At 42.6% G+C, this 18,468-nt stretch overlaps 2 protein-coding genes across 6 annotated transcripts in view; one reads left to right on the forward strand and one right to left on the reverse strand.

Annotated features, from left to right (window-relative positions):
* intu (inturned planar cell polarity protein) overlaps positions 1-8,994 on the forward strand; it is a 45,925-nt gene extending 36,931 nt beyond the window's left edge. For 2 of the 4 annotated variants that reach the window (XM_052497362.1, XM_052497360.1), the window contains exons 12-17: positions 212-426; positions 2,155-2,464; positions 2,649-2,743; positions 2,933-3,122; positions 6,225-6,349; positions 7,452-8,994. In XM_052497362.1, the coding sequence (XP_052353322.1) occupies positions 212-426; positions 2,155-2,464; positions 2,649-2,743; positions 2,933-3,122; positions 6,225-6,349; positions 7,452-7,563 (1,047 nt within the window). In that variant the 3' untranslated portion in view covers positions 7,564-8,994. The remainder of the gene's footprint in view (positions 1-211; positions 427-2,154; positions 2,465-2,648; positions 2,744-2,932; positions 3,123-6,224; positions 6,350-7,451) is intronic. The other 2 variants (XM_052497363.1, XM_052497361.1) reach the window with 1 other exon arrangement.
* ino80b (INO80 complex subunit B) lies at positions 8,332-15,737 on the reverse strand. Of its 2 annotated transcripts, none has more exons than XM_035753357.2 (5): positions 15,190-15,737; positions 12,320-12,593; positions 11,894-12,048; positions 10,246-10,424; positions 8,332-10,034 (listed from the first exon to the last, which is right to left on the reverse strand). In XM_035753357.2, exons 1-5 carry the CDS (start codon positions 15,230-15,232, stop codon positions 9,567-9,569), a joined length of 1,119 nt encoding a protein of 372 aa, XP_035609250.1. In that variant the 5' UTR covers positions 15,233-15,737; the 3' UTR covers positions 8,332-9,566. The 2 variants fall into 2 exon arrangements, with proteins under 2 accessions (XP_035609250.1, XP_035609251.1); XM_035753358.2 differs by having other exon boundaries at positions 11,906-12,048; positions 15,190-15,736.
* Between the last annotated feature and the right edge of the window lie 2,731 nt (positions 15,738-18,468).

The raw sequence follows: 18,468 nt of genomic DNA on the forward strand, positions 1-18,468 counted from the left end.
GGTCTGGAAAGCTTTTATTCTAGAAACACATTATTTTCTTCTGCATTACTAAAAAGAAGAAATGCATCTTAATCCAGTTAGACTTGATCCCTGACCAAGATGGCTGCCATTATCAACTTAGACACCTATCAACCTTTTCCATCTAGTGAGTTGACCCTTTTCCTCCCAGACACTTCTGTGAACCCACACATTCTCTCTCCTTCTCCCCCAGAGGCATTTCATGCAGTGCGTCCTCCTGGAGGCAGGGGGCTGTGCGTCCCCTGCCCTGGGGGCCCCGGGACCTGACTGTGTGTACGTGGACCAGGTCAAGGCCACCCTCCTGCAGCTGGAAGGGCTGGACGTAGGGATGGAGGAACGCCTGGCCGCCCCGCCCGCACCCTGCCTCTCTTGTGCTGACTGGTTCCTCCCCTCCTCTGCCCGGGACAGGTTAGTTTTAGTTTAGTAGTTAAGTTAAATACTTTACAACAAATTAACCTTAGTTTAGTAGTAAAACACACATACACATTTAGGATCTTCATTTGAGCCAGTTTGCTACACCTGGAAAATAAGTTTGCAGCAACAGGAAATGTGAATTCTAATTAATGTACATTTTTGTAGGGGTTGATACCTTTTTCGTAAAGGAAAATCAAGTCTGAAATTTCAAAGTGGAAACTTCAGAAGCCTTTTTAAACCTTGAATACAGTGCTTTCGGGAAGTATTCAGACCCCTTCACTTTTTCCACTTAGTTACATTAAAGCCTTATTCTAAAATTGATTAAATACTTTTTCCCCCTCATCAATCTACAAACAATACCCCATAATGACAAAGCAAAAACTTGTTTTTAGACATTTTGCAAATGTATTAAACATAAAAAACAGATACCTTATTTACATAGCTATTCAGACCCTTTGCTATGAGACTCAAAATTGAGCACAGGTGCATCCTGTTTCCTTTGATCATCCATGAGATGTTTGTACAACTTGATTGGAGTCCACCTGTGGTAAACCCACAGTTGACAGTGCATGTCAGAGCCAAACCAAGCCATGAGGTCGAAGGAATTTTCCGTAGAGCTCCAAGACAGGATTGTGTTGAGGCGCAGATCTGGGGAAGGGTACCAAAAGACACAGTGGCCTCCATCATTCTTAAATGGATTAAGTTTGGAACCACCAAGAAATTGAGCTATCGGGGGAGAATGGCCTTGGTCAGGGAGGTGACCAAGAACCCGATGGTCACTCTAACAGAGCTCCAGAGTTCCTCTGAGGAGATGGGAGAACCTTCTAGAAGGACAACCATCTCTGCAGTACTCCACTAATCAGGCCTTAATAGTAGTGGCCAGACAGTAGCCACTCCACTTGGAGTTTGCCAGAAGGCACCTAAAGGACTCTGACCATGAGAAAAAAGATTATCTAGTCTGATGAAACCAAGATTGAACTATTTGGCCAGAATTGTGTCACGTCTGGAGGAAAACAGGCACCGCTCATCACCTGGCCAATACTATCCCTATGGTGAAGCATTGTGGTGGCAGCATCATGCTGTGGGGATGTTTTTCAGCGGCAGGTACTGGCAGACTGGTCAGGATCGAGGGAAAGATGAACCGAGGAAATTACAGAGAGATTAATGAAACCCTGCTCCGGAGTGCTCAGGACCTCAAACTGGGGCGACGGTTCACCTTCCAACAGGACAACGGCCCTAAGCACACAGCCAAGACAACGCAGGAGTGGCAGCAACGCTTCCCATCCAACCTTGAGAGGATCTGCAGAGAGGAATGGGAGAAACTCCCCAAATACAGTGTGCCAAGCTTGTAGCGTCATACCCAAGAAGACTCGAGGCTGTAATCGCTGCCATAGGTGCTTCAACAAAGTACTGAGTAAGGGGTCTGAATACTTGTGTAAATGTGATATTTCAGTATTTTTTTTTGCAAAATAAATTTAAAAAACGTGTTTTTGATTTGTTATTATCGAGTATTGGGTTTAGATTGTAACGTAACAAAATGTGAAAAAAGTGAATGGGTCCGAATACATTCCAAATGCACTGTTACACTAAACGTTTTACATTTCCTGCATTGCAGGGAAGTTATACTGCAAAAGGGTGATTAAATTAAGATCCGACATTGGTATAAAATCCTCCAGGATGAGACAAAGTGGTCAGAATACTTACTTCCATTGTGGTCCTCAGGTTGGACACCATGGCTGCATCGTCCCCTGTCCTCAGTAAGCTGGCTGGGGCTGTGAAGCCACCGTCCTCCGCCCAGGGAGGGGGGAAGGGAGTGGGCAGGAGCCTCTTCGGAGGGGGTGCCCGGAGACCTAGCCCCCAGAGGAGTCAGTCGGATAGTGGGAGCGAGGGACAGCCGGAGGGGGGTGTAGGAGGGCAGACAGGGCTCAGTCCACACTCCACCCCGGACTCAGCCCGGAAGCTGGACGGGCGGAGAGACTCGTTGGGTTCGGGTGGATCTGATGGGAGTGGAGCCAGTGGAAGTATTTTCAAGGTATCGTCATAACCTTCCCCCTTGCTAAGGTTCCATCAGCTGTATTGACTTTGATACCTTACATTTGTTAGACACGCATACACAACTAGGGGAAAATATAGTTTTTAGTGAGCACAGTATGCGTGGGAATCTATGGCTTTTGTCATTTACCAATGGACCTTTTGTTGTCTATTTGTTCCCCTAGATTCCCAAGATGAAGCACCCTAACCCATTCTACCTGGGCACCCTGAAGAAGAGTCTGACAGAGAGAGAGACAGAGGAGATGTACCACACCATTAAGTGAGTGAAACAGGCCAGTAATGTTAGAAGTTAGTTTATCCTTGTCTAACACCCCATTCTATTCCAGTCTCTATCATTCTATACCATTCCATTATTTTATATTCCATCCATTCTATTCCATTCGTTTCTATTCCATCCATTCTCTACTATTCTATCCCATTCCACTCTCTCTCTGTGCTGTGTTCCCAGGTTGACATCTGGGGCAGAAAACACTCTGTTCCACTATGTGCTGATGGAGACAGTACAGGGCATCTTCATAGCTCCTACACACAGGGAGCTGGCCCAGCTCAGCGGCTCCATCCACCCTCAGCTCATACGTAACTTCCACCACTGCTGCCTCTCCATACGGGCCACGTTCCAGCAGAGTCTACCGTCCAGGGTGAGATACGAAACACACACACACATGGGTGTGTACATGCACGCACATACCCAGACACACTCTTTCTTTCTTTCTCTCTCTCTCTCTCTCTCTCTCTCTCTCTCACTCACTCACTCACTCACTCACTCACTCACTCACTCACTCACACTCACACTCACACTCACACTCACACACACATTCTCATATGTAACAATGTGTCTGAGTTGTAATAGCCTCGTCGCGAACTAGGCTTCCCTATAATGGGAAGCCTGGGGATGTTCCATGGCAGAAATCATCTAGAGGGGTCGGAACCCGTTGTAAATCAGTGACGCCTTGCAACACGTCAAACCAATCAAATTAGTGACGTAGGGACAACATTTTCTCTGTTATTTCGAGATGTGCTAAAGCTGCAGCAAGAGGGGAGAAATGGCCTACAATGCTGACCTGAGGGAAAGCATGAGGGACAATAAATAGCTAGCCACAATGCGGTTTGTTTTGATAAAGTCAGCTAACCTTGTAAGCTACCTAGGTAGTTAGATTTCTCTCAACATTATAAAGCCTACACATTGTTTTTATAAAAACAGCATATTATTGACCTAAAAGGTCAGCTGTATTCGTCCGGTCGCTAGCTTATCCAGGGTCAGTGATACCATGTGCTGTCTATCTATGGGAACAACTGCAATCATTTTGCATGTAACATTCCTAAAATGAATGAATGAATGACTGCAGTGCCGAGGCGCCACTCCAGCCTGGGTTTTGATCCCAGGCTGTTTCACAACCGGCTGTGACCAGGAGCCCCATAGGATGGCCCAGCGCAGTCCGGGGCAGGGGAGGGTTTCGCCGGTGGGGATTTTCTTGGTACATTGTTCTCTAGCGACTCCTTGTGACAGGGCAGGGCGCCTGCAAGCTGAACCCGGACCTCAGTCGAACAGTGTTTCCTCTGACACATTGTTGCGGCTGTAGGCTAACTCAACTGAGCTGCTATCGAGTTAACCTTTCACACTGTTAAACTAAGTTAATTCAATGTCATCAGCTAGCTAACTTCCTATTAGATCGCTGCGGGTTAAGCGAGCAGGGTGATAAGAAGTAGCAGCACACACCTGTTCAGGGCCTGGTTAATACTGGGATGGGAGACCGCATGGGAATACCAGGTGCCGTAAGTCAGAAATGTATAAAAAAATACAATGCTACCTGTAATGCGCATCCCCTATACTAGCGTTGGCCAACCTTGCTCCACTGATCCCTGATCCACTGGGTGAGCAGACTTCTATTCGAACCCAGCAATAGCACACTTGATTATCAACTCATTAGATTTGATATGTTGAATCAGGTGTATTATTGCTGGGCTGAAACAGAACCCTGCACACCCAGCAGACCTCTAGCAGGATTGCCCTGCTCCAATTCTAATAGGTTTATACATTGTGTGTGATTTTTAACTGTATTTTGTATACAACATTTGCTAACATATAGGATATACCCTTAGTCTCTTGGGATATTCATTGGGACCTCTATTAATCTGCAAACATGCTTTCACAGCTTCCCATATCTGTGGACAGAAAACATCACAAAGAAACAGGCTTCAGAATACTCCAATTAGACAGCACTGAATATTATGTTGCTATTATCTCTCTCCTCAAAGTTGTCCTCTCTAGGGACTGGAACGGGAGAATATTTTCATAATGTCCTCCCACAAAATGACCTGCCCTGTCCAGTAGCCTTTACTGACAGCTGATTAAATCAAGATAGGGATCTAATAGGAATTTAGCCAGCTGATGACATTTGATTAACTTAGCTAAACAGTGTGCAAAGTTAGCTAGATGACAGCTCAGTCGAGTTAGCCTGCAAAGTGTCCTACTATAGCAGGCTAGCTAGCTAATAATACATTGTTTTTAACATTTAAAAACTGTATTTACTTACCTGAGTAGGTTCTCCCGTTGCATGTTTTTTTGGTTCTTACAAAAACAAAATAATGGACAATCTTTACGATATTTTCGGTTGTAGCACGCTGCGGTCTAAGGCACTGCATCTCAGTGCTAGAGACGTCACTACAGACCCTGGTTCGATCCCGGTTTAGAAGGTGCTAGGACGTTTGACTTTACCAGCGTAATCCACTCTCAATTTCAATATATATAAATCGCAGACTGTCGGCCACACTTGATAACTTAAAAAATAGCACTTGAAACTAGCATAGGGAACAACTACCCCGACGGAAAACAGTGATGCACAGAACACACAGCACCCCTTCTATGGGTGTGTGGGGGAGGGTTCTTGAAATCTAACATCCTATCAAAATCTTGCAGTTGAGGAATAACAGGGCATGATCTGTGTCATATTTTGATGCTTGTTAAATTGTAAAAAGAAAAAAAGAAATGCCAATAAATATATTGTACAAAAAAAAAAAACACATCTTGCAGTTGGGAGCCAGCAAACAATTCAAACCGTTTTTGCAATACAAATTTCAAGGGAGGTATGACAACGATTATTTTTGGGATGTATGGCAATGCGAGACTAGAGTTGTAACAACAAAGGTAGTGTTCAACCTTCCCAAGTTCTCTCACGTCACCCCGCTCCTCCGCTGTCTCCACTGGCTTCCAGTTGAAGCTCGCATCCGCTACAAGACCATGGTGCTTGCCTACGGAGCTGTGAGGGGAACGGCACCTCAGTACCTCCAGGCTCTGATCAGGCCCTACACCCAAACAAGGGCACTGCGTTCATCCACCTCTGGCCTGCTCGCCTCCCTACCACTGAGGAAGTACAGTTCCCGCTCAGCCCAGTCAAAACTGTTCGCTGCTCTGGCCCCCAATGGTGGAACAAACTCCCTCACGACGCCAGGACAGCGGAGTCAATCACCACCTTCCGGAGACACCTGAAACCCCACCTCTTTAAGGAATACCTAGGATAGGATAAAGTAATCCTTCTCACCCCCTTAAAATATTTAGATGCACTATTGTAAAGTGGCTGTTCCGCTGGATGTCATGTGAATGCACCAATTTGTAAGTCGCTCTGGATAAGAGCGTCTGCTAAATGACTTAAATGTAAATGTAAGTGTCTAAATGACTTAAATGTTTATGTATAAAATCATAGACTTCTCTGTCTATATAAATGTGTTTTTATCTCTGTTAGCAGGGTAGGCGGGGTACAGACAGACTGGGCCCAGTGAAGGAACACGGGGTTCTGTTCCAGTGTAAACCTGAGAACTGGACCGACCAGAGGAAGCCTGCTCCCACCATGACCTACTGGGTGATAGGGTATATGACAGTGCAAAATACTAAATGGTACCCTGTTCCCTATGTAGTGCACAATTTAGAGACCTAGCCAATATACTATATGAGGAAACACTTTGTCTTCTCACGTACCCTATTCTCTATATGCTGTAGACTAGATTTGACCAGAGCGGCTCAGTGTACTATATGGGGAATAGGGTGCCAAATTAAGACTAAGCCAACTGTGTCTGTGCTTACATAGTGTGGCAGCCCACCCAACTCCACTGTATATGATTGAGTCTCCTATTATATTTATTTAGCCTCTGTTGCTATACAGGGTCAGTGTTATGAATTATGGCTTTGTGTGCGTTGGCAGCATTATGAGTGATGTCTGTAATGAATGTAGGGTTTGTAGTGTAGGGATGGTGGTCTGTCCTTGTAGAAATGACTGATGGCACTTTGGTTCTGTCTCGGGCTGTTGATTTTGGACGCCCTCGTGTGTGTGTGTGTGTGTGTGTGTGTGTGTGTGTGTGTGTGTGTGTGTGTGTGTGTGTGTGTGTGTGTGTGTGTGTGTGTGTGAGACTACAGGTGGCCCTCGGGCGGAGAGGTCTGTCTGAGTGGTAAAGAAGGGAAGTAAAACTGTCTGGGTGGTAGAGTAAAGAAGAGAAGTAAAACACTGGAGTTAACTTTGAGTGAGAGGCTTGGAGTAGCAGACCACCATGTAACAGCTGGGTTTTAGGTTTCAGTGGCAGTTAGACGCATACTGGGCAGAGAGCTCTTAATTTATCAAGGTGGTCCTGTATTGCCTACTCTCCTGACCTCTAGGGCTTTTTGTTCAATTTTTTTAATCACTTCGCAATTATGTCCTGCCTACCCATGCTCCTCTGCCTTGGGTGCGGCCCAATAATATCTCCTTTCTCCTGAAGTGTGCACTCTTTCAATATTCCCCACAAAATGAATAGCATAGGATTGGTGTAGGCAGAAGAGCGTTTCCATATACCAGTCAATTCCTTTAAAATCCATGAAGGGAAGTGAACAAGTGCACACTTCAGGAGAATGTAGATATTATTAGGATGCCCCAGAAACCCACTCTGCCATTTTCCTCATCTTTCTCACTTTGAAGCTCTGTTGTCTCTCTGTGTTCCAGCCGGATGCTTCTAGAACCCGTCCCTCAGGAATTCTATGTGTGTTTTCATGACTCCGTGGCAGAGGTTCCCGTGGAGATGGCCTTCCGCCTATCTTTCGGCCTGGCCTTGTGACGAGCCGTCTGCCTAGTCTCTTAATGAACTCTGATAACACTACTACCTACAGACAGCGGTGCACAACCCTGGGTTCTTTTCATTAGGCATCAAATGGGAGAAAACTGATAGAAACAGGGAGGGGCTACCTGAACTCCAATAAGAACCGCTTGTTTGTTTCCCGTCACAAAATATTTTACAACAGTACACCCTAATGAACACGACCCTGGTCTTCAACGTTTCATAGTCGACCTCAACGCCTGCTTACTGTCTGTCTGAGATATTGCGGGAACTAAGACTTGTCTTGTTCCAGACAGACATTGATCACCTGACAGCAGATAAAAGGAACGACCAAGGTTGTTCTCTGTTAGACTTGGACCAGCTCCAGTGGAACAGCAGGGGACAACGCTGTGGAACATTCAGATAGAAAAAACATGGCTGATATGTAGAATATTATTGTAAGGAATCACATCAGCTCTATTCATTGCATTTCTATCTGTAACGTCTCACTACACTTGCCTACTGAACGAAGCCCTGGGTTTACTGGATGCAACAATTTTGTGTCCGAAATGGCACCCTACTCCGTATTGAGTGCACAGCTTTTGAATCTGGTCAAAAGTAGTGCACTATGTAGGGAATAGTGTGCCATGTAGGACAAGCCACTAAACTCAATAATACCTCAGAAAACAGGCTGCAGGGAAAGCATTTTGCTGCTGTTCTGACTGTAGAAATATCTCATTCTAGTTCAGTGGTTCTGACATTGCTGTTCACTTAAAGGTGCTACACATAGGATTTTTACTTTTTAATTTCTGAAAATGTCCATAATATATCTGCAGTAATAGTGGAATGACAGTGTTTCACAGTACTACTTACCCACCAGTGTTATGATTGGCTGTGATATTCGCCTATTGATTTTGGCCCGCCAGAGCAGCATCTGACTTTGGCTGTGTTATCTAGTGGAAATCGCTCTGTCATTTCCTGGTTGCAAAAATTCTACACTGTTCGCGTGAAAACAAGCACTGGATAGTGTAGGGAATCATTGTACAATCTAAATTGCTGTGAAATATCTTGCAATTCACCTAGCATAAGGCTGCATTCAAAACAAAACTCCCCCTCATCCCATTTCCCCGTAACATGGCAGAGAATTGCACTTGAGCCTTTACTTTGGGTTTTGGTCCACCAGCTCAAACATCTGACAGCTGAAATTGCAGTGCAAAAATCCTATGTGTAGCACCTTTTAAGTGTGCCTGACCAAATAATGTGACTGCTCTTGCTTGCTAGCCTCTCCACATTGGCATGGCAACCGCCTTAAGTGGAGTTAAATTCCTATATGTTGTTGATTGTGGGGGGGTATTGTATTTAAGATGTACAGTATTTTGCATAGAAGTCAAATAATTTGTGATACAAATGCACCTTTGAGTCTGTTGATTAAAATAAAAACCTGTTTTGGTTTCCTGGGGTAATTTTCTCAATTTATCAAACAGTGTGTAACATGTTAACATGATGCTATACAGTGCTTTACAGCTTCCTAAATGAATACAAAACCATTAACGATATATCTACACAAATGAAAGTCCTTCATGATCAACAGGCAAAAGAGCACTGTAATTTTAGGAAAAAGCTGATTTACTTCAGCTGATTCATTTCACAAAACAAGGTTACCTTGTTAAATTCTTATACAATCTACATCACGTGGATTTCCACAAACAGAGGAACTAGAAATGAAATACAAACTGGCTAATGTGGCTGTAGCCTCCATTATTATGATGCGTGTTATCAGGGCTAAATTTGACTGACTGACTGATGCATTGATTTGAACAACATTCATCTCTTTTGTAAGTACACATAATTATGTCATTAGTTTGCCACCAGAAATGCAGAGGAAATGACCAATTACTGGACATATCAAGAAAAAAAAGAAAGCATTTTTATAATCTGCTAAATAAAAAATATCAACCTTGTCCTTTGATTTAGCCCTAGAGTCTGTATGGCCAGCAAGCCAAAACCTTCCAAAGAGGTCAAGTTCAAGTGGCTCTCTCCACAACAAGGACCAGATTCTTCTTGTAGCACTCCAGACTACAGAGCGGGATCCCCGTCTTGGAGCACGAGTACCTCTTCAGATTACTGCACCCGTTTACTCCGCACCCTACCGGTGCCGGTGGAGGGGGGCACGGGGGAGCAGGGGTGGGGGCTAGCACCCCCTTGGGAAAGGAAATCCCCATTCCCTGGGCTGAGTCGCAGTAGCGGACCATGGGACACTGGGCCTGCTTGGACTTGCGTTCCCTCATGCTCTTGATCTTGGCCTTCGAGGTCTTGGTGAGCCTCTCAATGGTCTGGTTCTTGTTCTCCTCTGCCTTCTTGGCAGCCTGCAGGCGCCTCTTGCGGGCACGCTCCTCCCTCTTCTGCATCATCTCAGCGGTCATCTCCTTCTCCTTGTAGCCCATGGGCAGCTCCAGGAGAGGCTGGTTCTGTTGCTTATGCAGGAGGGCTTTCTGTAAGACAGAAGCAAGCACACACACACAAACACACAGTCAGGTACAGTAGAATGTAGACCTAAATCTATAGGGTTAGGGCATTTCTGTAACCTAAGTTTATAACCACTAGCAATTTCTCAGGTCATATCGTAACCTTAAATCACATGGTGGAGGAAAAAGTCAGAACTCTACATGTCAGACTAGCCTAGGCCTGTCTGGACCCTGTTACCTGTCTGGCTGTGAGCAGTGACTCATCGACCTCCTTCTTCAGCTCTCCGTTGTCGTCCAGCTCTCCTTTCTCCAGGGCGTCCAGCCACTTCTCCTCCTCGTCCACCGGCCCCCCCAGTCCCCCCAGGGAGTCAGAGTCCATGTCTGGCAGAGGAGACGGGTCCAGGTTACTGTCCTCATCTAGAGACAAGAAACAGACAAGTGCATGGTCAAGATATTACAATGACATGGCTGCGATCCAAAGTTTTACAAATTAATTACAAATAAAGCTGAAATATCTTCAGTCAATAAGTATTCAACTCCTTTGTTAAAGCAAGCCTAAATAAGTTCAGAGGTAAAAATGTGTTTAAGTATCACAATAAGTTGCATGGACTTATTGGACTCTGTGTGCAATAATAGTGTTTAACATGATTTTTGAATGACTACCTCATCTCTGTACCCCACACATAGAATTATCTGTAAGGTCCCTCAGTCGAGCAGTGAATTTCAAACAGATTCAACCACAAAGACCAGGGAGGTTTTACAATGCCTCGCTAAGAAGGGCACCCATTGGTAAATGGGTAAAAACATTAAATCTAAGCAGACATTGAATATCCCTTTGAGCATGGCGAAGTTATTCATTATACTTTTATATCAATACACCCAGTCAATACAAATATACAGGTGTCCTTCCTAACTGAGTTGCCAGAAAGGAAGGAAACCGCTCAGGGATTTCACCCTGAGGCCAATGGTTAATTTAAAACAGTTACAGAGTTTAATGGCTGTGATAGGAGAAAACTGAGGCTGGATCAACAATGTTGTAATTACTCCACAATACTAACCTAATTGACAGAATGAAAAGAAAGAAGCCTGTACAGAATAAAGGATATTCCAAAACATGCATCTTGTTTGCAAAAAAAAGTAATACTGAAAAAATGTGGCAAAGCAATTAACTTTTTGTCCTGAATGCAATATGTTTTTGGGCAAATCCAATACAACAAATTACTGAGTACCACTCTCCATATTTTCTAGCATAGTGGTGGTTGCATCATGTTATGGATATGCTTGTAATCTCTACGGACTGGGGAGTTTTTCAGGATAGAAAAAATAAATGGAATGGAGCTAAGCATAGACAAAATCCTAGAGGAAAACCTGGTTCAGTAAGAATTCCAACAGACACTGGGAGATGAATTCACCTTTCAGAAGGACAATAACCTAAAACACAAATCTACACTGGAGTTGCTTACCAAGTAGACAGTGAATGTTCCTGAGTGGTCGAGTTACAGTTTAGACTTAAATCTGCTTGAAAATCTATGGCACGATTCGGTGGTTGTCTAGCAATGATCAACAACCAGGTGTAGAAAGCTCTTAGACACTTAACCAGAAAGACTCACAATAATCACTGCCAAATGTGTTTCTAACATTTATTGACTCAGGGGTATGAATACTTATGTTTCTTAAAACATGTTTTCACTTTGTCATTATTGGGTAGATGGGTGAGTTTTTTAATTTTTTTTAATACATTTTGAATTCCGGCTGTAACACAACAAAATGTGGAATAAGTCAAGTGGTGTGAACACTTTCTAAAGGCACTGTGTATAGTAAATCAATAAGTTTAAACAGGAAATGACTTTTATATTGATTGGACATGATGAGAGTAAGAGACAGACCTTGGCACTCACCAAGCCAGGCCCGGTACTGCTCGAGTGGGACGCCCTCAGAAGGCTCCTCATCGTCATCATCATCCGAGTCGTCGTCATCGTCCACGATCATCAGAGGAGACGGGGAGCGGGCTACACCAGGGACCACACTGAATGTTGGCACACTGGTTCATTAAGAAAAGGAGAGAGAACGAGAATGAGGTTAGAGTTTCAGGTCACGTGAACGCTGGACCTATATTTTGCATCAGAAGTCAATAGGAACTGATCAGGACCCGGGTGAGTTTCTCCAAAATATAAAGAATATCTTTAGCACTAAGACCATGTTAAAACCATTGGTAGGCAATGGGCAAACCATGATATTTATGTTTTCTGAGAAACCCTTGTTAAGCTCAGTAGTCTCTGTGTCACTTAAAATAGAAGCCAGCGAGGTCTCACCTTTTGGTCCCCAGCGTTTGGCCTCCCAGTTTGATCTTGAGTCGGAGCTGTGTGGGGGGCTTGAGTCGGAGCTGCGTGGGGGGCTTGAGTCGGAGCTGCGTGGGGGGTTTGAGTCGGAGCTGCGTGGGGGGCTTGATCAGGATGCCAGAAGATGACTCCAGGGCCTCCGAGTAGGAGCTGTGCCCGTCGTCACGGTGATGCTTCTTCTTGTGCTTCTTATGCTTCTTGTGTTTCCTCCTATGGAGGCTGTGTAACCCCAGGTGGTCTCCATCACCTGTAGTCACAGATAACCAATAAATATGTAGACAAAATAGATACAAACACAATCAGGCCTATTTAGAAGTGTTGTTCATAGGTTGGTGGCATCTTAATCAGGGAGAACAGGATCGAGGTAATGGCTCGAGCAGAAAAGGTGGAATGGTATCAAATACATCAAACGCATGGTTTCACTCCGTTCCAGCCATTATTATGAGCCCTCAGCAGCCTCCACTGGTGTATGGGCTCGGGCTCGGTTGTTTTTTTCTTCATATATAGACACACCCTATGTGTTTGAATAAATCAACTATATGCACTGAGCTTGTCTGATGCTTTAAGCGCAGTGTGTGATGAAATAACTAAGACACACAAATGACTCAAGGGAGAGTCCAATGGCCAAAAATACATAATTTGTTTAGGAACATCATTCCCTCTTCCCTCAACCCCTACTCTCTTTATGTAAAACATGTATGCATTATATGAACTTGACTAATAGGGCCTGACCTATCATAATCACATTAATAAATTGGTTATAACCAACTCCAAACACCGTAACACACCACGGGTACCAAACAGGTGCTTTTAGATCAAAATATATATTTTTTTTCTTACCATTTGGAACAGTGTAAATTACACTAAATAAAGTATAAATGTACCAGTCAATATGAAGCATTTATTACAGCAGACTATAAACAGTTGCATGCATTCGTGAATTGCGGTTTATTTATTGTTTCGCTCCTTTTTTATTTAATTTTAAAACTAAAATGCTAAATTGCATTTCAAAGCGTGAATGACTTGTATGATGACATGAGCGAACGATTCATTGATTGATACGGCATCCTATTTATTGAAATAAGCCTAAGTAAGTTACAGTACTAAGACTAAAGAGGACAAGAAACCAACTAATGATAATGACATTACCTATTATAATGATGATCATAACAATAATTGTAATAGGGGAAGAAGATCAAGAAAAGGGCAGGCATAGGAGCGAGAGCTGCGTGCATATTATGTGAGACAAGCAGGTGCTGTTAGATTACAAAATTAGTTTTCTGCTCGTTTGGAACAGTGTAAACAACATGATATAACTGATAAGTAAAATCAGAGACCTCAACCCAATTGAGATGGTTTGGGATGAGTTGGACAGCAGAGTGAAGGAAAAGCAGTTCAACAAGTGCTCAGCATATGTGGGAACTCCTTCAAGACTGTTGGAAAAGCATTCCAGCTGACTACCTCATGCAGCTGGTTGAGAGAATGCAAAGCTGTCATCAAGGCAACGGGTGGCTACTTTGAAGAATCTCAAATATAATATTTATTTTGATTTGTTTAACACTTTTTTGGTTACTACATGATTCCATGTTATTTCATAGTTTTGATGTCTTCACTATTATTCTATAATGTAGAAAATAATACAAATAAAGAAAAACCCTGGAATGAGTAGGTAGTTGTGTCCAAACTTTTAACTGGTACTGTAGGTCATATAGGGAAAGGCGCCAATTCAACAGTGCACTGAACATTAAGTTTCAGAACCGCTGACAGCAAACGTGATGCAACGCAGGACAAAAGCGCATTTGTTACACCATTATTCTTACATAATATAACAATTTACAATTTTAGTAGCACATGTCTAAAAGGCTCTACATGGTCAGTCCAACATCTGCAGTGGCTGTACAGCATTTGCTGCGATACGGCCTCCGTAGAAGTCAGAGCAAATATACTTTTTGCACTTCGTGGAGCAGAGGTGTTGGGAAGGAAGTTGTCAAGGAAGTGAGTTTGTGTTTATACAGGACCTCCTGACCCCGCCTTCCGTCAACCAATAATGTCAATGAGGAGCAATACGGAGCTCTCCACATTGTTACAAAATTTGAGAGGCACAGAGCAATGCAGTACAGAGCTTGATTTGACCTCTGCATGGCTCCGCAATCACAGATCAAACATAAATTGGCTTTAAAAGCCCCTGCATGGTCAATCCGAAATCTGCATTGGCCGTGCAACATTTACGGTGATACGGCCTCTACAGAAGTCAGGACATTCATACTTCTTGCGCTTCGCGGAGCAGTGCAGAGCTTTTGTGATGGAAGTCAATTTGTGTTTATACCTCCCCGCAATTGCGTCACACCATCAATATGGCGCCTCGGACCACATTTTCGGATCAAGCATAAATGTTCTCTTAGAGTGATGGACTGTGCCATCCCCATGACCTTCGCAATGGATTAGTCCACTGAGTTAAGTGTCTTGTGCACCATGGAGTTTTTTTGAGAATGCTTGACTAAGGAAATCTCAGCTTATTGACCAGTCGACTAAGCAGGGTCAGCCCTACCGCATGACTGTTAGTGGCTTTGGATAAAAGTGTCTGCTAAATGGCATATATTATTATAATAATGCCATGTATGACTCAAAATAATGACAAGTGGCTTCTGGACTGTTCCTAATGGCTTCTTATGGCAAGTGAATATGATGGTGTCAAATCTTCAATTCACAAACAACCAACCAGGCATTCGTATCCAGATGATTACAGGTTAGATCAGTAACAGAGAGGGGGGGTGGGGACTAAAATAAAAACAGCCATGCTTGCGTCGTGGGAGCATAACATCAACAGTAAAATAAAAACTCACCTAAAAGAAACCTTGGGTGGATCATGTCTTTCCTTTTCCCCATTAAAACGACTATATGTAAATCAAAACAAGCAAAGATGTTCTGCAAGTTTACATCACAGCAAGGTCGTTGGCCTTGATCTAGCTATATGCGGAAAAGTCGTGTTATCAAACGCGATAGCCTCTCGACGCACGAGCAACCTACTCGAGTTTTCACACGATTTGTTAGCCTGGTAAATTGAAAATCATCTACTTTGCTAGCTAACGCAGTTGCAAGCACGTTTGATGTGACAAATAACAACTGACGAGCTAGATGGAATGATTAGCTATCTACTGTAGCTAACATTAGCCTTTAGATAAATGAGTTGCTCACAAATTTATTCACGGTGCGGATGCAGCTGCTTTCCTTCGGTTAAGTTGCTAGTTATTTGTACAAACGGAACAGTAATGACTGAGTTATTATTTGAAAATACACAAGCCAGAGAAATCAAAACAAATAGCTAGCTAGCTACGTGCTAGCAGCAATGGGAGATTTTCCTCGCGGGTTTCAATATGATTATTTACGTGTATTCGGGTACGCTGCCGCCACCCACCGGTGCGGCGGTGGAAGTACTGTCTAGCCTTGACTGTTACGTTGATCTGGTTCAGTATTAAATTATCGGAGATCATTTGTTACGATTTTATTATCAGGGATTCTTTTTTTTGCATCATGCAGTTAGTTGATATACGTATAATTAATTACTTGTACAGTAATCTCAAAATGATATACTTATTTTGACCCCTGGGTAATGTAGGGCTTGAAAGTAAACATTTTACTGTGAGATCTACACCTGTTGTCTTCGGGGCATGTGACAAATAACATTTGATTTGGTTTGACTCCAGTGGACTAATGCGGTGAAAACTACATTATCCAGTGGCCACTGTACGTTTAAGTGTCAAATGCTTAAGGTCAGTCATGAAACAAACGTGGTTGTATACATAAATCTGTTGTTCGTCTGCTCAAATGTATTCCTATTATATGATTTTTGTGCACTATATTTCAGGTTTAATCCGTGCATTATGTTCTTTATTTTAATTTATATATTTTTTTGTTGTTGTTGGGAGGGTAGATCCTCTTTAATATTGCAGATAGATTGCGGCTTCAATCAATTTAATGGTCTGCATAATTTCCAATCCCCCATATATATTCTTTGTAAATATTTTATATATATTTTCCTTTATTATTTTCCCCTAACCCTACCACCCCGCCCCTAATTGGAGTAAACTAATAGTGAGCAACTCTTAGGCTTCTACTTCCAGCTTATACATACTATATACATTTTACGGACACAGAATATTTTAGATAGTTATCTTTTGTTTGTTTTTAGTCCCATCCTTCAGCTCGACTCAACCCCGTCCATCTATCTCTGAACACCATTCAGTTTATATTTCTTATTTGCCATATATTTTTCAACTGTCCTGTGATGTTTCACAAAAGTGCTGAACCTTTCTATTCTCATAGATTATACATATTGTAAATAAACATTTTTGCTAAGAGTTGTCTTATATTGTTGATCGATTGACTATGACTTTTTAAATCACCCAGCAGTGCTATTTGCAGAGTTAGCTCCAAATAAATGTTGCTATTCTTCAGCCATTCCCGATCTTGCAACCAAAAACAAGGTACATATGGACAGTACCAAAACAAATGATCTAATGATTATGTCTCTTTGCAGCAAAATCTGTAGAGCTGGGATGGTTGTATCCCCATATATATATAAAACATTCCTAAAACCCGGAAATAAGTTACCTCTGGTTCGTTCAGCCATTCCTATGTTAAAAATAAATGGGGAAGGAAAAGGGTTTTGGGATAAATGCTGAAAATAAGGTCTGAGGTCAACACAGGTTTAGGATATTTTATATGTTTTCTTCTATGAGATCATATCAGTCAGTTAACATGAGCTTTATGAATTATGAAGTCTTTGTGCTTTCTGTGTCTTTTTATTATTACATAAATTCTAGTGTCGTTTGCTGATGAAGATTATCTCATCAGTGAAGGCTCCTCAGAGGAAGGGGAGGACCATGCTCCTCAGTGAATTTCATAAAAATTGAAATTGTCAAAGATTTTAAAAGTTATCCTTTTTCGATAAAACTATACTAAATATATTAATGTCACCAAATAACTGATTGAAACACACTATTTAGCAAAGAAGGTCTACAGTAGCCTCAACAGCACTCTGTAGGGTAGCACCCTGGTGTAGCCAGAAGACATCTAGCTTCCATCCTCCTCTGGTTACATTGGCTTCCTTACAAAACCTAGGAGGCTCATGATTCTCACCCCCTTCCATGGACTTACATAGTAAATATGGCAACTTCCGGAGGACGTCCTCCAGCCTGTCAGAGCTCTTGCAGCATGAACTGACACGTTGTCCACCCAATCAAGGGATCAGATAATTAATCTAGTACAGAAAGCATAAACTACAGATTGCTAACACTGCGGTGTATAACATGTGGTGAGTAGTTGACTCAAAGATTAACTATACTGACTATGAGGTTACTTGAGCTAATATGGTGACAACGATGTAAACTGTTTGTAGAGGTTTGGCTTGGAAAGGTTTTCTCGCCTGGTCACATGCAGCTGATTTGTTGTGCATTGAAGTCCACAAGCAGCATAAGATGAGTGACACAAACTAGCCTGCACATGTCCTCTATTATTATTGTTATTGTTCAGCGTTTGGTTATTTTGACCCTTGATTATTGTTGTTACTGTTGTCCCGTTGACAACATTTATTTTTATAATTTTTATAATGTTAATATTGCAAATCTCTAAAGTAAGCTTTGGCAATATTTACATTGTTACGTCATGCCAATAAAGCAAATTGAATTGAAATGATTACAACGTTCACACTGTTATGAGAGTGAACTCTGTTAACCCGTGATCAGGTGTATTCATGTTGCTGATTCTGTTGAAAAACGTTTCTTAAACGGAAGCAAATGGAACAAAACGGAGATAAACATACCTGTTTGCAACTGTTGGACTAATGATTACACCCTATTTCAGCTAGATGCAGGCAAGAGTGCCTTGCATTTGTCTCTCGGCCTGTGTGCGCACCAACATTGTAAACTTTCATTCATAGGCTAGGTTGCAGCAACCTCATGGTGGATATAGGGAAAATTTGAGTATCATAGTAGCCTAAACCTATCACTGTTACATTGAACTGGGTGATTGGAATATGAATGAGAGTCATCCGATATGCTCTTATAGAAATAAAACCAGGCCCATGAAAAGAAAATGGTCCTCTAACTGTATCTCACAGAACA

The sequence above is a fragment of the Oncorhynchus keta genome, chromosome 35 (genome assembly GCF_023373465.1).
Source record: "Oncorhynchus keta strain PuntledgeMale-10-30-2019 chromosome 35, Oket_V2, whole genome shotgun sequence".
Classification (NCBI taxonomy): domain Eukaryota; kingdom Metazoa; phylum Chordata; class Actinopteri; order Salmoniformes; family Salmonidae; genus Oncorhynchus; species Oncorhynchus keta.

Excerpts from the sequence above, each read along its gene's own strand:
- ino80b (XM_035753357.2), bottom strand. The coding sequence starts at position 15,232 with ATGGGGAAAAGGAAAGACATGATCCACCCAAGGTTTCTTTTAG. Across the intron at positions 12,049-12,319 it reads CAAACGCTGGGGACCAAAAG|TGTGCCAACATTCAGTGTGG; the intron begins GTGAGACCTCGC and ends TTAATGAACCAG. Across the intron at positions 10,035-10,245 it reads CACTGCTCACAGCCAGACAG|AAAGCCCTCCTGCATAAGCA; the intron begins GTAACAGGGTCC and ends TCTGTCTTACAG.